The sequence below is a fragment of the Carettochelys insculpta genome, chromosome 2 (genome assembly GCF_033958435.1).
Source record: "Carettochelys insculpta isolate YL-2023 chromosome 2, ASM3395843v1, whole genome shotgun sequence".
Taxonomy (NCBI): Eukaryota; Metazoa; Chordata; order Testudines; family Carettochelyidae; genus Carettochelys; species Carettochelys insculpta.
The window spans coordinates 48,568,958-48,587,314 of record NC_134138.1 but is presented as its reverse complement, the minus strand read 5'-3'; the positions used below and the strand labels follow the sequence as shown (position 1 = coordinate 48,587,314).

Sequence of the window (18,357 nt, the reverse complement as noted above, 5' to 3'; positions counted from 1 at the left end):
CACCATGAGGGGAATGTTGCTTTTGCTGAGGTCCTGAACCCAGCTTTTAAACATTCCGACTCCATTCTGTACTTGTTCAGCCTTCAGTTGAACTGCTCCTTACTGCGGTCTAGACTGCCTGTGTATGGCTTCATGAGCCAAGGGAGCAAGTGTAAGCTGGATCTCCCAGGACAACTATTGGCATCGCCACGTCTCCCATGGTAATTTTCCAGTATGGGAAGAAAGTTCCATTCTGCAACTTTCTAAATGGACCAGAGTTCCTAAGGATGCACACATCATTTACGTTTCCCGGCCATCTCATGTTGATGTTGGTGAAATGGTCCTAGTGAGCCACCAGAGCCTGCAACACCACCAAGAAGTAGTTTTTGCTGTGTATGTACTTTGTGGCAAGGTGGTCTGGTGCTAAGATAGGGATGTGCACTCTATTGCCCCACCACAGTTAGGAAAGCCCATCACAGCAAAACCACCCATTATGTCCTGCATATCTCACTGAGTCACTGACCTTCATAGCAGAGGGGTATAGATTGCCATGGCTACTTGGATTACATTAGCCCCCCTGTAGATGTGCCCACTGACTGGTAGCTGTCTAGCATTGCAAGCTTCCACAGAGGTATTGCCACTTGTTTCTGAACTGTCCGAGCAGTCATTCTGGTATTGCTCTGCTTCAGAACAGGGGAAAGCAATCCACAAAGTTCCATGAAAGTGGAATAATGAGAAAGTTTTGCAGCCGTTTTTGATCATCCCATACCCGCATAATAATGAGGTCCCATCAGTCAGCTTGTTTCACAGCACCAGAATGGACGCTCCACTGTGTACAAAACATCGAGCGCAGCCAGCATCTCCCCATTCCTCCCCTCCAGTATTTCTCATTCGTGTGTGTATTGTCCTCTTCCAAGTCTTCATCACTCTGACAGCTGCTTAGGCTTTGCACATACTGCAGCACAATGTGTGAGGTGCTCACAACACCTGCCACAACAGTTTGAAGCAGAACAGTGTTCATGCATCTGCACAGGTACCCAGTGAAACAGGACACAAAAACACTTTTTGATGTTGCTTTTCAAAAGCCGGGGAGGAGATAAGTGCATTATGGAAGGCACGTTTTTGTACCGTCAGAGACTGGGAGCTTAACCCAGAATGCAGGAAGGCAGCAGGAACTGTGGGACTTCTAAGAAAGTCAAAGCTGCCCACCCTAGTGGGGATGCACTCCATCAACTTCATGTGGCGATGTAGATATGCCACCTCAACTTTACAAAATCAGGTGCTAAAAATCAACCTTAATAAATTTGACCTTATCTCCTAGAGCAAACGTACCCACAGGCGCCTACTCTTCTGGAGAGCACTGAGGGAGTCTGGCTTTGTTGGAACATAACATTGGGAAGGCGTTTTAGTTGGGCCTTAGGTATGAGTTGTCAAAGAGTGAGCTGGTAGGCTCTTTAGGACAGGTGTTGGAGAATCTCAAATTCTCTCTTCCCGCTAGAAGAGTGAGTGAATTGCAAGTTTCAGAATCTTCTTTATCATATTTCCTCAGAATAAGATGATCTTGCCTTGATTGGAAAAGTGGTGTCTGAGTTTCTTCCAAATCAGATCACTAAACTCCAAAGTGCACTATCACCCATGGGGAAATAGACACTCCATCCTGGTGCTAAGAAGGGTTTGAGTTTTTTTGGGATAAAACTATTTTTATTCCTAAATATAAAAGTTTTTGTAGCCTTTGTGAATCAGTTAAAGCAACTCAGTACCTGTCTTAATGTATTAGATTATGCACAGAGATATGATGCTAACAATTTAATATTGTTAATATTTAATAGAAAGTGTAGGACTAAGGTAATATCAACAATATGCTTGTAATGATTCCTGAGGTCCTAGTCACACATTTACATGATTCTGTTCTCTATTTGGTTCTTACTTCAGCAAGGTGGTTCTGCAGTCATGAGTGTTATATCTGCATATTCATATTCACCTTCCTTTCTCCCTTGGAGTTCTTTTCTTATGGGACTCTGGGGTTTAGCAGCAAGAACCAATAAAGTGAGGCTGCATAGTTTAGGTAATCCCAGGTCTGAACATTCAGGGCTTGTCTATACTTACCTTAAGATCGATGTGCTGGCGATTGATTTTCTGGAGTTCAGTTTTGCACGTCTGGTTAAGATACAACAAAATCCATCTCTCTGGTCTCAGATGTCAGCCTCTGTACTCCACACTATCATGTGGAGTAACGGAGGTCAACACGAGACTACAGAGGCTAGGCCTTCCCTAGGGAAATAAGTCAATTCCGATACATCGATTCTAGCTATGCAAATGCATATCTGAAATTGACTGATTTCACAAGTATAGACATAGCCTTAGTGCCTTGAGAGGATGGTCATGCAGCCCTGTTGGACATTGCTTTCCACGAGGTTGAGAAGTTTTCTGGCAGAATGAAGAACGCACCATAAATGTGAATAAGCAGAGACAATACTCAAAGTACCGTGGTAAATAATTTGTTTTATTCTGTTTTAGAATTAGTATTTCTTTTTAAACTAAATAAATCTTAGTTAGAAGAGTGAGCGTAAAAACTATATAGGTGCTGTGTATTCTGCAAATTGAGAAAGTTGTGCTTTTGAGTTAAATGTCCAAAAAAATCTAATTTTTTTTCCAGCTTTGTCCTGACACGCTAACTAGACTGAATGCTGCTTATATTTTTGGAACAACTTATCAACAAAGTGTAAGTATGAAGTAAAATTTTATTTTCGAGCTTTTAATTGTCATTTTTAAATCTTGTCAGTGAAGGTGTATCTGTGAAAAGAAATGGGTAAGTTGAGCTGTGAGTTAGGGTGCTAGCTTTTCTCTTGTGCAGCTGTTGTTTATTGTGCTAGTCTAAGTCTACATGGCAGAGCTATTTTATGGTACCTCAGTTTCCCGAAATAGCAACTCCATGTCTTGGAAACACACCTGTTATTTTGAAATATTTTTCCATAATAATGGGCGCGCTATTTCGGCATCCATGTAGTCCTCGTTACAGGAGGAGTAAGGGATGCCTTGAAGTAACACTTTATTTCAATGTGTATAGTCTATTTTGAACTGCACCTGAAATAAGCTACGCAATTTGTGTAGCTTATTTCTAGTTTAGGCTGTTGTGCAGACATAGCCATAGACCACGCTTTGAGAATCACTGAGTTAGAGGTGTACTTTCTGAGTCTGAAGTCTTCTCACATTCAGAAAATGTGAAGTAGTTTGTATAAAATCCATAATTTTTAACTAACTTAATTGCTGGAATGTCACATTGCATGCTCTTCCTAAGGGAAAGATTTTTTAATTTGTTTGAGGGGGTGGAGTTCATAACTTCAAAATAAAAAGGTCACTTTTGTCATCTAATTATTTCATTACATATTTTGATCACTTTTTTTCTATAGTGTACCATTTCTGTTTCCAAGTTGTTAATGGATTTTGCTAATCCAATATTTTATGATATATATCTTGAATATCTTGATGATGATAGCGGACAGCAACATCTGTGGGCCGTGCCAATTTTAAACTTAAATCTTCAATACAATGAAATGTCTGTGAATCAAGGTAGGAATATCATACGGACTACACTTCCTGTAATTAAATCCATTTATGTACCATTGATAGAAATATAAGTGAACATGAGTGTCCCAATAGTTTTTATTGCTCCTAAAAAATAAAATTACTCCTCCATTTTAAAGGTATCGCAGTTTACCGCAATTGTAAACATCTGCTTTGTGTAATAGGGATTCTGGAGCAAAAACCTGACCCTCTTTCTGTGTCGGAGCAGAAGGCTTTGGCTGGATGCGCTTGCTCTGCACTGGCCTAACTGATATATGTACAGTCAAGCCAGTGCTTACAGGCTTATGGAAGATCTTTAGAGTTTGGGAAGTGAAGAAGCAGCTGGCAAGTTGTTCAAGTGTCTGGGGGTTCCCTCCACCCTAACATATAGGTGGATTTTTTACATTTTTGGAGAGGAGTGGAATAGATTAAGTATTGTCATTTGCAGGGGTCCACCATTCATCCTCCAACATAGGTTGTGTTGGCAGCATAGCAGGAACATGAGCTGATCCAGACCTGAGGTGGCAGTAGAGCAACAGGAACAGTATGGTGATTCTCCCAGAGCACCAAAAAAGAATCGGAAAGTATTACGACCCCTCCTCCCCTCTGCCACTTGCAGGAGAGTTCCTCAGTACACTATCTGGTTACTTGAGATGCACACTGAATATACAATGAGAAGTCCTGTGGCACTGTATAGACTAATAGTTTTTTTTTGGAGCATAAGCTTTCATGGGTAAAGACCTACTTCGTCAAATGCATCTGATGAAGCAGATCTTTACCCATGAAAGCTTATGCTCCACTAAATCTGTTAGACTATAAGGTGCCACAGGACTTCTTGTTGTTTTTGCGGATACAGACTAACACAGCTTTCCCCCAATTCTTAGCACACTGAATATAGGATTCGTCCCCTAATACAGTTATTCAGATGAATAAGTGCGCGTTTGAGTGTGATCCCATGTACATGAGTCAGAGTATTTTGCATGCAGGAATCTGGCATAGCACATCAACTGCCTAGGGAAATTAATAATACAGAATACCATGTGGAAGAAAGAAGATTGCGTACATTTATGTACAGGAGGCAAATTTCCTTTGAGCATGTAAAATATTAACCATAATGAGTACATGAGCTTAGGTTGTTTTTAATGCATAGCCTTCCACCTGGGCTCATGAGAAGATTGTATCACTACAAATGTAGATATTCCACTGCCTCTTTTATTTAAACACAGTGGTACCCTCCATTTACCTTGTTTCTTGAATAATGCTTGTGCTAATAAATCTGGACCAGAATCACTGGCCTGTTAAGTCAGTGTTCTTCTGTGGAAGCACAAAGCAGACTTTTAAAGCTAGTTTTAACCAGCTACCTGTGCATTCCCCTCAGCTAGTGAAGGTGTGGCTATGGAGCTGCTATCATTGTCTGATTCCCAGCTGCCAGAACATGCAAGGGCCTTGGTTTCAGACATAAAGAACAGCTCTGAGGTTTTTAGTCTTGTGCCAAAGATCAGGGTTGGTGTCTGTTGGCCCCAGGTTTAATGCCACCATTGCTGTTGTGCTCCCCTCTTCTAGATACACCAGCACTGAAGCAGAGAAGAGCATAGCCAATCCAGTGAATTTAAGTCATTATATAAAGTGTGTGATTCTGTAATAGCCCTTCACACACAATATTATATGTGTGCATGCATAGAAAGAAAATCCAGTTCTTCTTCAAGTGGTTGCTCATGTCCATTCCAAGTTGGGTGTGCGTGGGCTCATGCCTAGTCGCTAGAAGTTTTTTGCCCTAGCTAGTAGCCATAGGGTTAGTGCGGCTTCTGCTGGAGTGATGCTGATATGGCGACCAATATATGCACTGCCCTCCCTTCTCCTCCCCTCCCCCCCCCCGATTCAGTTCCTTCTCGCCATGCTGCCAGTCCTTGGTGCTCTTGCTTTCTCTGCTCAATTCTTTAGCTAGTAGTCTATTGTAGTGTAAATAGTTCTTGAAGAAGTGTAAACAGTTTTAGTACTTGATAGATAGTATTTTAACTAATAGCTGAGGTGGGGCTTTCCAGGGGGCGTCACACCAACCCTATAGCTACTGGCTAAGGCAAAAGCTTCCAGCAGCTGGGCATTTGCCTGCACACACCCAACTTGAAATGGACATGAGCAACACATCTTGAAGAACACAGTTACAAAATAGGTAACTGTCTTTTTTTGTTGATTCAGAAAATATTAATTTAATTAAAACTTACAAAAGCCAAAGAAATCCACAGATAAATTCTTTAACACTCCCATTGGCATTTCCAGAGATCTCTAAACATGCATCATATATGTATAACTTGTATCAAAACTAAACTTGGTAGAACTATCTGCATTTTTACAGCTCGTCTTACTACTAAATTAGCACTGATTGCTTCTCTGCAGTATATAAGTGCTCTTCTCTCCTTATGCTCTCACTCTGGTAGAGCCTGTTCTTAGATACTCCTGTGAAGAGAAGCCTTGTAGACCTATTAACCTGGGTTGGGAGACCATTTCCAAGATCATTGTTTAGATAGCTCTGAGAGGGAAGATGTCAAAGTGCACATTAGCTGCCTTTTCAGCAGTGCTGGCTGGCAGTCATCTCTTTGCTGTATTCTGCATGACTCTGGACACTGGGAAGTGAACCGTTCTCAGAGAGAGGGGTCAGGAGGAGCTAAGAAGTGAAAAAGGAGAGCTTGTTGGGACGGGTGTTGTGGAAAGGAAAGTGTGTACTTAAGAGCGCGCAAAAAAGATGGAAAAGGAGAAAAATGTTTAAGGCCAGGGGAATGTGGGAAGATAAGGTTGAGAGATGGATGCAAGCAGAGAAATAGAAAGGGAGAGACAAGAAACAAATAAAAGGTAAGAAAAGTTAGAAGATGTTAATACACTACTACATCTAATTGTAGTGTCCTGGTGGACAGCGCAAAGGCACAAGGAGGGTGAAAAACACCATGAACCTGAGTTGGGGAAATCCATGCCATCTGAAGTCCAGTCCTTAAATGAGAATTTCCTTGCTTTTGTAGTTATTATACATTATTGTGAGGTGAAGAATGGGGAGGTGGGATTTGAGTCAGAGACACACTGGGTTAAATGGACATATAATAACGAAAATCTAAGAATATAATGTAGTCCTATTCAAATAATAGCTATAAATCTGTGATCATTAATAGAATAATGTAAAACACTTCAATTTTAGTCAGACTTTTCATTCCTTTTTCATTTTGAATTAATTTTTAAAGGCATTATGTGGCTTTACCATATTGTTTTCATAGGCAGCAATATGAACAATTGGCTTTTGACTCGTCGGATGTTTTTGGTGGATAGTTTAAGTGGACAAGAGAATGACTTGGGAAGACAACCAAGAATAATTCGTATTGCTAGCAAAATAACCATCAGGTGAATAAATTTTTGCTCTATAAATAATCTGTTTTTTCTCCCGAGCCTCAGTTGTATCAAGGAAGGTCATGCTCCAATGTTTTACGTGTTCAGTGGGGCTTAGTTGTTACCAATATTGAGTCAAACCCCACCCCAGGTTCCCCAGACATTTTAGTCTATCCCTTTGTCTGTGAGGTGCCACAGGACTTCTTGTTGTTTTTGCAGATATAGACTAACATGGTTACCATTCTGAAACCAGACATTTTTGTGGCATGTGAAGGTAGCACCCAGGAGTTAATCTGCCATAGCTCAAAAGCTGATCAGATGGGTCAAACTATGCATAATTGCTATGATTTGGCATACTAGAGACATAATGGCAGCCATACTGGATCAGACCAATGGTCAGTCTGGTATCCTATCTTCTGAGAGTGGCTATTGTGATATGCTTCAGCAGGAATGAACAGAACAGGCAAATTTTGAGTGATTGATATTCTCTCCAGTCCCAGCTTCTGGCAGTTGCAAGTTTACAGACACCTGAGTTTGCAGTTGTATCCATGAACTTATCTAATCCTTTTCTGAATCTACTCATAGTTTGACATTCATAACATCCCTTGGCAACATCCCATATGTGGATTGTGCATTTTTTGAGGTACAGTCTTCCCCTGCCTTACGAGGGTAATTCGTTCCTGAAAACCCCCTCTTAGGGTGAATTCTCTTAAGTCAAAAATATAATTACCATTAATTTCAATGGGAAAAAATTTTATGCATTCCTGAGCCCCAAAATGTACATCCATTTATGCTAAAACAACACCACATCCCATTAAATCCAGTGCAAGGGTGCGGGCAGCGCAGAGCACGGCATGGGGAGGCAGCCCGGCCTGAGCGCAGCTTAGGTTAAGTGGGGAGGGGGTGCTGCCAGGGGCTGGCCGCATGGGGAGCTAGGCAGGCACAAGGGGCCCCTGGCTGGTGAGGGACGATGCCTCTCTCGTGTGGAGCGGCACAGCAGAGAGGCCCTGCCAGTGGCAAGCCAGGCGCTAAATGGGAGGGAGCGCCACAGACAGCGAGTGGTGCCTGAGGCACAGCTGCACAGGGCTGGGGGGGCAGCCTCCCCCTACCCACCTGGGAGGTGAGTGGCAGTAGCGGGGCTGGGATGGGCTGCGCGCCCAGCATCTATGTCTCACAGAGCAGCATGATCTACTGCTGGGACTCAAACGAGTCTACCTCCCCGCACCAGACTGCTGCCCTCTCGCAGGACGCCACCGCCCCCCGGCACAGCTCTTCGTCAAGACCAATGCAGCCAACTCCATCCCCTCTGTGCTTGCCTACCAGAGCTGCCAGCCTCCAAATTGGTCCTCGTAAATGCAAAGAAATGCCTCGTAAGCTGAAGTAGGGGTATTAAATGAAACTTCTCATAAAGTCAGATTCTCGTAACTTGAATGGGTGTATCTCGGGTATGACTGTACTTCATTTTATTTGTTTAAAACGTACTGCTGATTAATTTAGTTGAGGACCCACTCGTTCTTGTGGTGTGTGAATGAATAAATAACATTCCCCTATTCACTGTCTCTATACCATTCATGATTTTATAGACATCTGTCATACCACCTTTGGTTGTCTTTTCTAAGATGTACACTTCCAGTCTTTTTAATCTCTCTTTGGCCGTATCTACACATGCCCTCTCTTTCAGAAAGTGCATGTTAAAGAGGCACTTTGGAACAGGTTAATGAGGCACTGACATGCATGTGCAGCACCTCATTATCATAATGGCAGCCAGTCACGCTTCAAGGGAGGGATAGCTCAGTGGTTTGGGCATTGGCCTGCTAAACTTTGGGTTGTGAGTTCAATCCTTGTGGAGGCTAATTAAGGCAGATAGATGTCAGGGAGGGTGCTTGGTCCTGCCAAGAGGGCAGGAGACTGGACTAGATGACCTCCAGAGGTCCCTTCCAGTTCTAGAAGATGTGTGTGTATATAGGCACGGGCATTTTGAAATAAATCCCACACTTCAAAATTCCCTTTTTCCCAATTTATGTGTGATCTCACAATTCTAAGAGGCAGGAAGGGGCAAGTGGCTATTAGAAGATTCTAAGCATGTGTGTTAAGAGCATATCCATATGCTCTTGAAAACTCAGTTTCTATGGTAAAGTTCTTGTGTAGAGAGGGTGAAGGTACACGTTTGTATTGCAGTCACTTCAATTGCAGTGTACTGTTATATTTCTGAATCTAATTTTATTGATCAGATTTCTTTTTTATATTTAGTGTTTTACTTTCCAATCAGTTTGTGTTTTCCAGCAAAAATGTTTTTATTTGTATTTCTACAGTATTCGTCTTGTTTCCAGTACTCAGAGAGGAACTATCTATCCCCCTCTAATTACCATTGCCTACAAAGATATTCTTGTCCAAAACCCAGATACCCAGAGCGTGATGGTGAGTTCTTGTCTGTTTGTTGTTCTAGCAGGACAGAATTATCAATGGTGCTCTCCATTCTTTGATAGTTACATTTGAGTTTTCACTTTACACATTTAAAGATGAAAACAGCAGAATTTCTAAATCTGTTCATTTTAAGGTTAGCAGATCTCAAACTAGAATACATTTTTAAAACAAAATAGTTGAAAATCTTTTCCTCTTCCACTTCCCTCATTTGTACTTTCTATAAATTAAAATAGCAAGGCTTTGTCTACTCTGCCGAGATTAAAGCACTGTTATGGCAACAGGATCACAGCAGCAGCACTGGGAGCATATTTAGACTGGCACTTAACAGTGCTGCAACTTACTGTCCTTGGGAACGGGGAAGGACGGAGGGGATGGTTCATACAAGCCCTCACTGTGCATTTGCTATAGTGGTATAGCATGCTGAATTACAAATTAAAAAATAGAAACCAATGTATAAAAAAATTCAAGAGAAAGCAACTCTTGTGGACTAAATGCACTGAATATAATATTTTGATCAAGAAATAGCATATTTTCCTCTAAAATTCATGCATTAATTCAGACACCCATGCCATATTTACTTCCTATTAATCATATGCAAGTACTTGTAAAAGATCAAAACTGCTAAGGTCCGCTGTCTTTTCCTTTAGTATGGTGTCACTTCTAATAGAACACTAAGCATTAAAGAATGAAAAAAATTAGATTTCATATAGTAGAAAGGTTGTTCTCGCAGTGAATAAACATTCACAAACTGCTAATTTCAAAATATCCTTCCATTTTCTCCTGGTATGAACCCTTCTAATCAGCTCAGGCCTCTGATACTGATAGGATTCTCATGGAAGCATTTGGCGTAGGAAATGTTCACTGTGCTGAATGCTAGAATTGCTCAGAGTAGCGTGATGGAAGAGGAGAAGAGCGTATGGAGAAAAATACTTTTTTGTCTAAAATAGTGCCTTCAATCAGACCAAAAAAAAAAAAAAAAACCGCCACCCTGCCTTTAGAAGAGCCATTTGGAGTCAGCTGCATGTGGCAGGAGTAGTAGTGTGGGCCATATCATCTGACAACAGAAAGTAGGGAGTCTTTAAATAAGTGGGGGGAAGGCTGATGCACCTAAAAATTTGTACCTTAGTTAGTCAGTTGTGATGGAGCACTCTCCCATTTAGACAAATTTGACATTTGCCCTGTTAACAAAATAACTTATGAAAGTACAGTCTGCCTTTTATGAACTCTTGTATTTCTGCAGCTAAATATTTTTAGTTTCCGATCCAGTGAAAGTGACCTTATGGGTGTTCTCAGCAGCCACCGTGCATGTTTTCAGTAACCAAGGCAACAATCAGTAGTCTCAGACTATTTTTCGAGTTGAGTGTGGTATGCATGTCCACTTTCTTCTAGACTTTAGATATTCCAAAAGTCATAATGCTAAACATATAGAGATTCAGTCTGAAACCACAGGACAAAGATTTAATGTCTTCTTTAAATATTCATGTGACCATTTTTTGTTTATTAGTTAGTTTGTATTTTTTTTTTAAAGAGCAGATGTACTCTCTTAGGAGAGCTATCTTAGATCATTTAATGTTTTGAGTTGCCAGTGTGTTCTGGAAAATCATGTGTGACCTAAGCAAACTAGTTATTAAGGGCTTGCTATTTTTACTTACATCGGTGTAATGCAGTCTACTTCAGTGAAGTTATCCCTGATTCATGTTGATGAAGGAGCAATATCAAGCACTCAGTAGTTTCTGTGGGGAATATGAAGGATGTACACCATAATGAGGATAGCTGGAACACTAGTTGTAGCATCTGAACGAAATTAATTTTTTTTTTTTTAATCCTAATGTTTAGGTTTCCTTCTCAGTTAATTATGAAATGACTCAATCAGAAGCTGAAATTCAGACAGATGTAAGTCATTCCCCTATCTGTTAGTGTATTTGTTAACATTTATCTAAAAAAAGACAAAACAAATCTGCAAGCAATATGTTCTCATTCTTTTTAGATTGCGTTGGGTGTGCTTGGTGGATTGGCAGTTTTATGGTCCCTTCTGAAGACTGCTGGCTGGAAGAGACGGATAGGGAGCTCTATTATTGACTTGCAGGTATGAAGATGGCTTGTAATGGAAACCACTTTTCAGCCATAGTCTGACCAAAACTTGAGCCCTGCCACCTCCAATTGGAGGGAGGAGGCAGGCTCAAATCCAAGCCCCACCTCCCTCGTGGTAGGGGCAAATCCAAAACCTGAGCCCCCTCATATAGGTTTGAGGTTGGGGGCATAGCTGAAGTCCGAGGGCTTCAGCCCCATGAATGGGGCTTGTAACCTAGACCTGAGGCTGGTATTAGACTTACTGGGACCCGGCACCAAAGCCTGAGCCAGGTGTTGGGGCTCAGGCTGTGGTCCTAGGCCCCAGCAAGTCCTAGTACCAGCCTTTAGAACCATTTTTAAAATGTGATTGCAACCCATTTTAGGTTCCCAACCCCACCATGTGAGAACCTCTGCGTATATAAAGTAACTTTCCTGTTTTAGAGCTTTACATAATACACTTTTATAATTACAGACAGTTTTGAAGTTCTTGCTGTTTTATGCGGGAGACCTTGCCAATGTTTTCTTTATCATCACAGTGGGAACAGGGCTTTACTGGCTTATTTTCTTCAAAGTAAGTAAGGATTCTCAGATTCATGATACAGATATTAATTTCTGAGTAAAGATATTCCAGTCACATTTTTACACACAAATTTTTCCTTTTTTTACCGTTTCTGATCAGAGTGTCAAGGCAAGTTGTATACATATTATTCTCTGTTTTGTGCCTAATCTTTGTGTTTGCATCTTCCCTTCCATCTTGGTTTCATAGTGCCTTCTGTGTATTTAATAAAGTTGGTCAAAATCTTTCTTTCAAAAGTCAGAACTATTACATGAGAAATTTCAACAAAATTAATTTAAAAGTGTTAATTGTTTTTCAGTCATCTCTGGTATTTAGTGTGGTATTACATGTGCAGTGTACATTATTTAATTGTAGCTCTTCATTAACAGGCACAGCGGTTTGTGTCAGTTCTTTTACCACTTCCGTCTCAAGAAAAGGATTTTGTTACATATGTAGGATGTGCTTTTGCTCTAAAGGTAGATATTTTGCTCTAATTGCAATCATAACAGTTTAATGGATGTAGTTTTTCATTATGCCTGTTTACAAATATCCTGAATATTACAATGCATTTTATTAATCTACGGAAAAAATAATTATTTTAAGTTTATCCTTTTGGGCAAAATCATTTTTTTTTCCTTCAAAACTGATTTTTCCTATCCTTGGAAGGAAAACAGGTGAATATGAAATATTTCTGGTCAGGACTAAATCCCCACTCTGACACTCCGAGAGCAGAAAGTGGGAGCCCAAAAGAAACCTTAAAAATACCTTGCCTCTATAGGCTCTGCTTAAAAATGCTCCCCAAGGTCACAGATTCCCTGACCCTGATAGGTAGTGCCACCGCCACAAAGTGGAAAAGCCCGCCTTAAAATCACACTTGGATAGCTCCCTGTGGGGCAGCCCCAAGCTTTCACCTTTGCTTAGGAGATAGTTTCAAAACAAAGAAAAGAAATTAGCTGTAATCTGATAGCTAACCTTGCTTTAGGCAGGATTCACACAGACGCTCCTCTAGAACACAGGAATCAAATTACAGCCTTAAAGAAAGTAATTTCTTCACAAAACAAAAGATTGGAAAAATGCCAAGAAAGTAAATAAGCATACTTGGTTGCCAGATATAATAAAATAATTCAAACTATTCCACTGTCTCTACAGCCCCTTTCAAAAGGGGCATGTTAATGAGCGGGTTCAAAAGATGCTAATGAGGTGCTGCAATGACTATGCAGTGCCTCATTAGCATAACGGCAGCCACAATGATTCAAAAGTGCAGCTTTTCGAATCGTGCGCCGCACGTGGAGACGGGACCTTCCGAAAGGACCCCCCCCCCCAGTTTTCGAAAGCCCTTCTTCCTATCTGGTGATCAGAAGAAGGGCTTTCGAAAACTGGGGGGGTCCTTTCGGTAGGTCCTGTCTCCACGTGCGGCGCACGATTTGAAAAGCCACACTTTTGAATCGCCGTGACTGCCGTTATGCTAATGAGGCACTGCATATTCATTGCAGCACCTCATTAGCATCTTTCGAACCCGCCTTCCAGTTGGAACACAGAATTACTTCCCTGGGATTCAGTTTAGAAATTATAGAGTACAGGGGGAAAAAATCATCAACCAGCATGAGAAGCCCCACACTAAATCCAAAATAAAAATAACCTGATCTCATCTAACTAAACATTTATTTTGTGCTTACATACCTATGCGATGATCATGGTGTGGCCAGGATCCGCATTTAAGAGAATCAGGTGGAAAGGGACTTGAGTAAAATAACAGTTAAAACTTTATCAGAAAACAGAGTTCTAAGGAAAAGAATCCACATCGCTATTGTAAATTGTGGCCCAAAAAGTTCCTTGCCATTGAATGGAATTTGTTACACTTTCCCTTAGTAGAGTGGCAACTTGTGTGTACACTTTAGAATTTAGTGATTTCCCTATAGAGGGGAAGTATTTAAATTATGCTGGATACTGTTTTGTACTAAAAATAGTAATATGCCTATTTGTGCCATCAGAAACCAGCTTTTCTTCCCTTTTGAGTCAATTTTTGTCAAGCATTTTACATTGTCTAATATTATCAAGAAAATTTAAGCATTGCCTATATCTGCATATTGCCAATTAATATGAAGTCCCATAGATGAGCCATACTCATGATTTACAATAATGTGTAACTCTTTAAATATTTCAAATGCTTTACAAAATAATTTATGATGTCAACTTAATGAAGTTAGACTCGTATATGGTTGGGAATGTATTTGTTGTGACTTCTTTTTATTTTTTTATTTGTCATGACTTGTTTTTCCAAATGCTACTGTAGGTTTGTTTACATTTCATTGTATGATATTCTTAGGCTCTTCAATTTTTGCATAAGCTCTTATCACAACTGACTGTAGATGTTTTCTTTATTGACTGGGAACGACCTAAAGGCCAAGTCCTTAAAGCTGTTGAAGGTAACTGAAAACGTACTTGTTTGTAAAACTAGCTCCCCTTAAACTCAGACATTGTTTTCTTAAAGAATAACATATTGAATGCTTTACTGTTTGTATTCTATCTAGGTGAAGGGGGCATAAAAAGTGTTTCTGCACCCGTGAGCATATGGAGGACATATTTTATAGCAAATGAGTGGAATGAAATTCAGACTGTCAGGAAAATAAATCCACTCTTTCAAGTGATTGCAGTTCTTTTCTTTTTGGAGGTAATTTTAAATAAAAATTTGATGTCACATTATGACTGTTTTTGATGTATGTGGTCTCTACAGCAATGGGAGGTGGCCTTCAAAGATTTCCTCGGAAATGTTAACTTAACAGAAGAAGCCAGTGTTTTGATATGGGCCTGTATATGGTATTGCTATAGTCCATTTTATGAATAAGAAAAAAATCTATTCAGGGCATGTCAGCAGCAATGCCCATTAGGGGATTGTGATTTCTAAAGCTCATCATGTGTTGTGCATTCACTGTCCCAAGTAGACCCTCCTTTCCCAGTCCCTGCCTTATGTTAACTTTTATTATTTACTGAAACTCTCAAGAAGAGGAAATTAGAATGAAAGTAACGGATGGTTTTTCAGGATGCTATTCATTGCTGTATTACATATAGGTGCCTAATTTAAAAATAAGCCTTTTATATATATATCTCTCTCTTCAGGTTGTTGGATTTTCCAACCTGGCATTAATGGATTCTTCTTCAAGTCTTACAAGAAACAGTGAGAGTTACAAAGCTCCCTGGAGCCGTATTCTGAGATTTGGTGTGTCTTCTGTCCTCTGGCTAGTCATTGCCATGCTACAGGTACAGCTCTGACATAGGTAACTCTGACCTAGCTGACCAAATCACTTCACTTGAAGAACATCTTTGAGGAGACCTTCAAGTGTCTTTTAAGTGCTTTGTTGAATCAGGACCTATAGCTTATTTACCATGTCAAGACTCCAAAATGTTATCAAAGTCACAAGGGTTCTCATGGCTTACATGTGATCCTGTCATGCAGTCACGATCTTGAAATTTCCTGTATGAGAGAGAATTCCCTTATCTGATTTATTTAGTTTTTAAATAGTATTGGAGACTCTTCAGATTTTAAACCAAGCTTTTAAGTGATTAATGAAGCTCTCCTCCATGGAGGAGGAGATCAGATAGGGTAGCCAGGTTTTGTGGAACCCAATGTGAGGCTGAAAGTTCCTGCAGTTTGTCATTTGCAACAGCTACATTTTAACCTATGTGTACTATAGTTAAGAAAAGAAAGTCAAAGCTGATGAACAATAAATAAATATCTGGTTTGTTTCAGATCATCTTCTTTGCTGTATTTTATGAGAGATTTGTAGAAGATAAAATAAGACAGTTTGTTGATTTGTGCTCCATGAGCAATGTAAGTACTTCTGATTTCATTTCTGCAATAGCTAATTTTTAAAATGGATTACTATATTAGAAAATATTAAGAGTTCCTACTTTTAACTTTAAATATAATGTAGTAGCAAATGTACCTGGCATTGCTTGGGTCTTTAACGGAAGTATTTTTTTGAAAATAAATGAAAAATGTACGTGCTTTCCCCCAGTGAAAGTATTCTTCAGGAATGAAGTACATAGTGAGGGCTCAGGGATGAGGAGGGACTGAGGGTGGGTGGCTCAGAGCAGAGGGATGGTGGGGGGGGGTGTGGGGCTCAAGGGAGGGAGAAGGGGTGCAAGAGTCAAGGCAAGTGGGAGGTGCACAAGTTAGGGCAGGAGGTCTCAGGGCTGGGAGGTAGGGGGTCGCTCGTGGCAGTGTGAACATGGGACTGCTGTAGCAGGGAGCCAGGACAGTACTTCCAGGCCAGCAGCTCCTCCCGAGGTGGCCAGGGCTGTGCTCCTCAGCTAGTGACTAGCCCTGAGAGGGAGGGATCTAGAGCTGCATATATTGATTTTTCAGTTACAACACAGACTTCAAGATACATAGTGCTCACTTTATATTATTTTATTACAGTTATTTGCACGGTATAATTATAAAAGAAATAGTATTTTCAATTCACTTCATACAAGTACCATAAAGCAGTCTCTTTTATTGTGCAAGTTATAAATGTGATTTTTATTTTATTTTATTGTATTTTATTTTTTGTTACATAGTTGCACTCAGAAACAAAACAACGAATAACTTTAGAGCCTACAATTCCATGCAGTCCAACTTCTTGTTCAGTCAATTGCTAAGGAAACAAGCTTTTTTACACTTGAGAGATAATGCTATTGGTCTTTTATTTACAATGTCATTTTTTTAGGGGGGAAGGGTAGCTCAGTGGTTTGAGCATGGGCCTGCTAAACCCAGGGTTGTGAGTTCAATCCTTGCAGAGGCCATTTAGGGATTGGGGCAAATAGATGTCAGGGATGGTGCTTGGCCCTGCCAAGAGGGCAGAGGGCTGGACTAGATGACCTCCCTAGGTCCCTTCTAGTTCTAGGAGATGTGCATATATGTGTGTGTGTATCTGAAAGTAAGAATATGGCATTCCATGTGGTACTTTCATAGCAGGAATTGCAAGAATTTATGTGCTTGATTAGGGACATAAAATCTCATTTAATTAGTTAACTTGGCAAAATTAAGTTTAACCAGTTAACTGATTAAATGTCAGGGGACACCCAGGGGCAGGGATCACTGCAGAATGGACATAGTGGGTTAGAACAGAGGTCCTTGTAGCCCAATATCTTGTCTGCTGGCAGTGACCAATGTCAGGTGCCCCAGAGAGAACAAACAGAACCGGTGACTATCAAGTTATCCATTCCTTGTGGAATCTGAGAACTGACTCCTGCTCTGATGTATAAGATAGCCTGTAGAGCTAAACTAAAATTTACTACTTGGAGATGACCCAAACAGCTTTATTTAGTATGACAGCTTTCATATTTATTATGAGAGACAAATTATATTTCTTCTTGAGTAGAATTCAGTTATAGATAACTTGTTGGGAATTGAACTGAAACAACTGAACTTACCCCACTGAATGCCTTTTAAAAAAATTTAACAGAATAAAAGCTATCATTTTTATTGAGAGTCCTTTACTTAGATTTTCTACTGAGGAAAACGGATAGTGACACTCGCTGATAATAATCTGAAATCTTAAACTGGCAAAATTAAATTATATGTATTACGCAAGTTGTTACTAAACACTTTTCTGACACACATACTTCAGGACTTATTTTGTCCAAGTGGTAGGGTAGTTTTGAATCCATGTGTTAAATAAACTAATTTTTCCCTTTTCATTTTTCAGATTTCAGTATTTCTCTTGTCACACAGATGTTTTGGATACTATATCCATGGTCGGTCTGTGCATGGACATGCAGATACCAATATGGAAGAAATGAACATGAACCTAAAGAGAGAAGCGGTATGTAAAGGAAATACAAATATACATCTTTTCATTCCCTTTTTGTAACTGAATATAAAGAATTTTTGTTTTACAAGAGCACAGTGTTAGGCCATATTTGATTCTGTTTGTCATCATGTTACTGAAATAGAGAGAATTGTAGGAGTTGGTCCCGTAACAGGAATAATTTCTACTTCAGAGATTGCTTGCTTGAGTTATGGAAAGTCCTGTCTTTCTAAAATATTAATTCTTCTCATGCAGTTAGATACTGTTGCTTTGACAGCCTCTTTTCGATTCTCTTAGCGCTCTGTAAAGAGGTGTCTACTAAGACTTCCATAAAGAGGGAAAATTGAAAAACACTTGCAGAAAAAGCAGTTTAGTCTGCTCACATTCTTCGGTTCAAAATTCAGCTCTCTGGTGGCATTGGAAATGAGATTGAATAGAAGTTTTCTACTCCATCCTAAAATATGCATCTGCTTAATCATGCAGTGAAATTAACTTGATATTAGTGACCTGTCATTAAATTTCAACTCTCTCCTGCAGGATGAAGTAGGAAGGAAAAGAGAGTACTATAAAGCAACAAAGAACTTTCACAATCTACTAAATAAG

At 40.0% G+C, this 18,357-nt stretch overlaps 1 protein-coding gene across 1 annotated transcript in view; it reads left to right on the top strand.

The window, feature by feature from the left end:
• The window catches only part of TMEM67 (transmembrane protein 67), a 68,744-nt gene that overhangs the window by 35,547 nt on the left and 14,840 nt on the right, over positions 1–18,357 (top strand). The window contains exons 11-23 of the mRNA XM_074986941.1: positions 2,636–2,701; positions 3,390–3,549; positions 6,804–6,927; positions 9,225–9,330; positions 11,173–11,229; positions 11,324–11,422; positions 11,879–11,977; positions 12,352–12,438; positions 14,289–14,388; positions 14,494–14,633; positions 15,080–15,220; positions 15,711–15,791; positions 17,653–17,769. Of these exons, the coding sequence (XP_074843042.1) occupies positions 2,636–2,701; positions 3,390–3,549; positions 6,804–6,927; positions 9,225–9,330; positions 11,173–11,229; positions 11,324–11,422; positions 11,879–11,977; positions 12,352–12,438; positions 14,289–14,388; positions 14,494–14,633; positions 15,080–15,220; positions 15,711–15,791; positions 17,653–17,769 (1,377 nt within the window). The remainder of the gene's footprint in view (positions 1–2,635; positions 2,702–3,389; positions 3,550–6,803; positions 6,928–9,224; positions 9,331–11,172; positions 11,230–11,323; positions 11,423–11,878; positions 11,978–12,351; positions 12,439–14,288; positions 14,389–14,493; positions 14,634–15,079; positions 15,221–15,710; positions 15,792–17,652; positions 17,770–18,357) is intronic.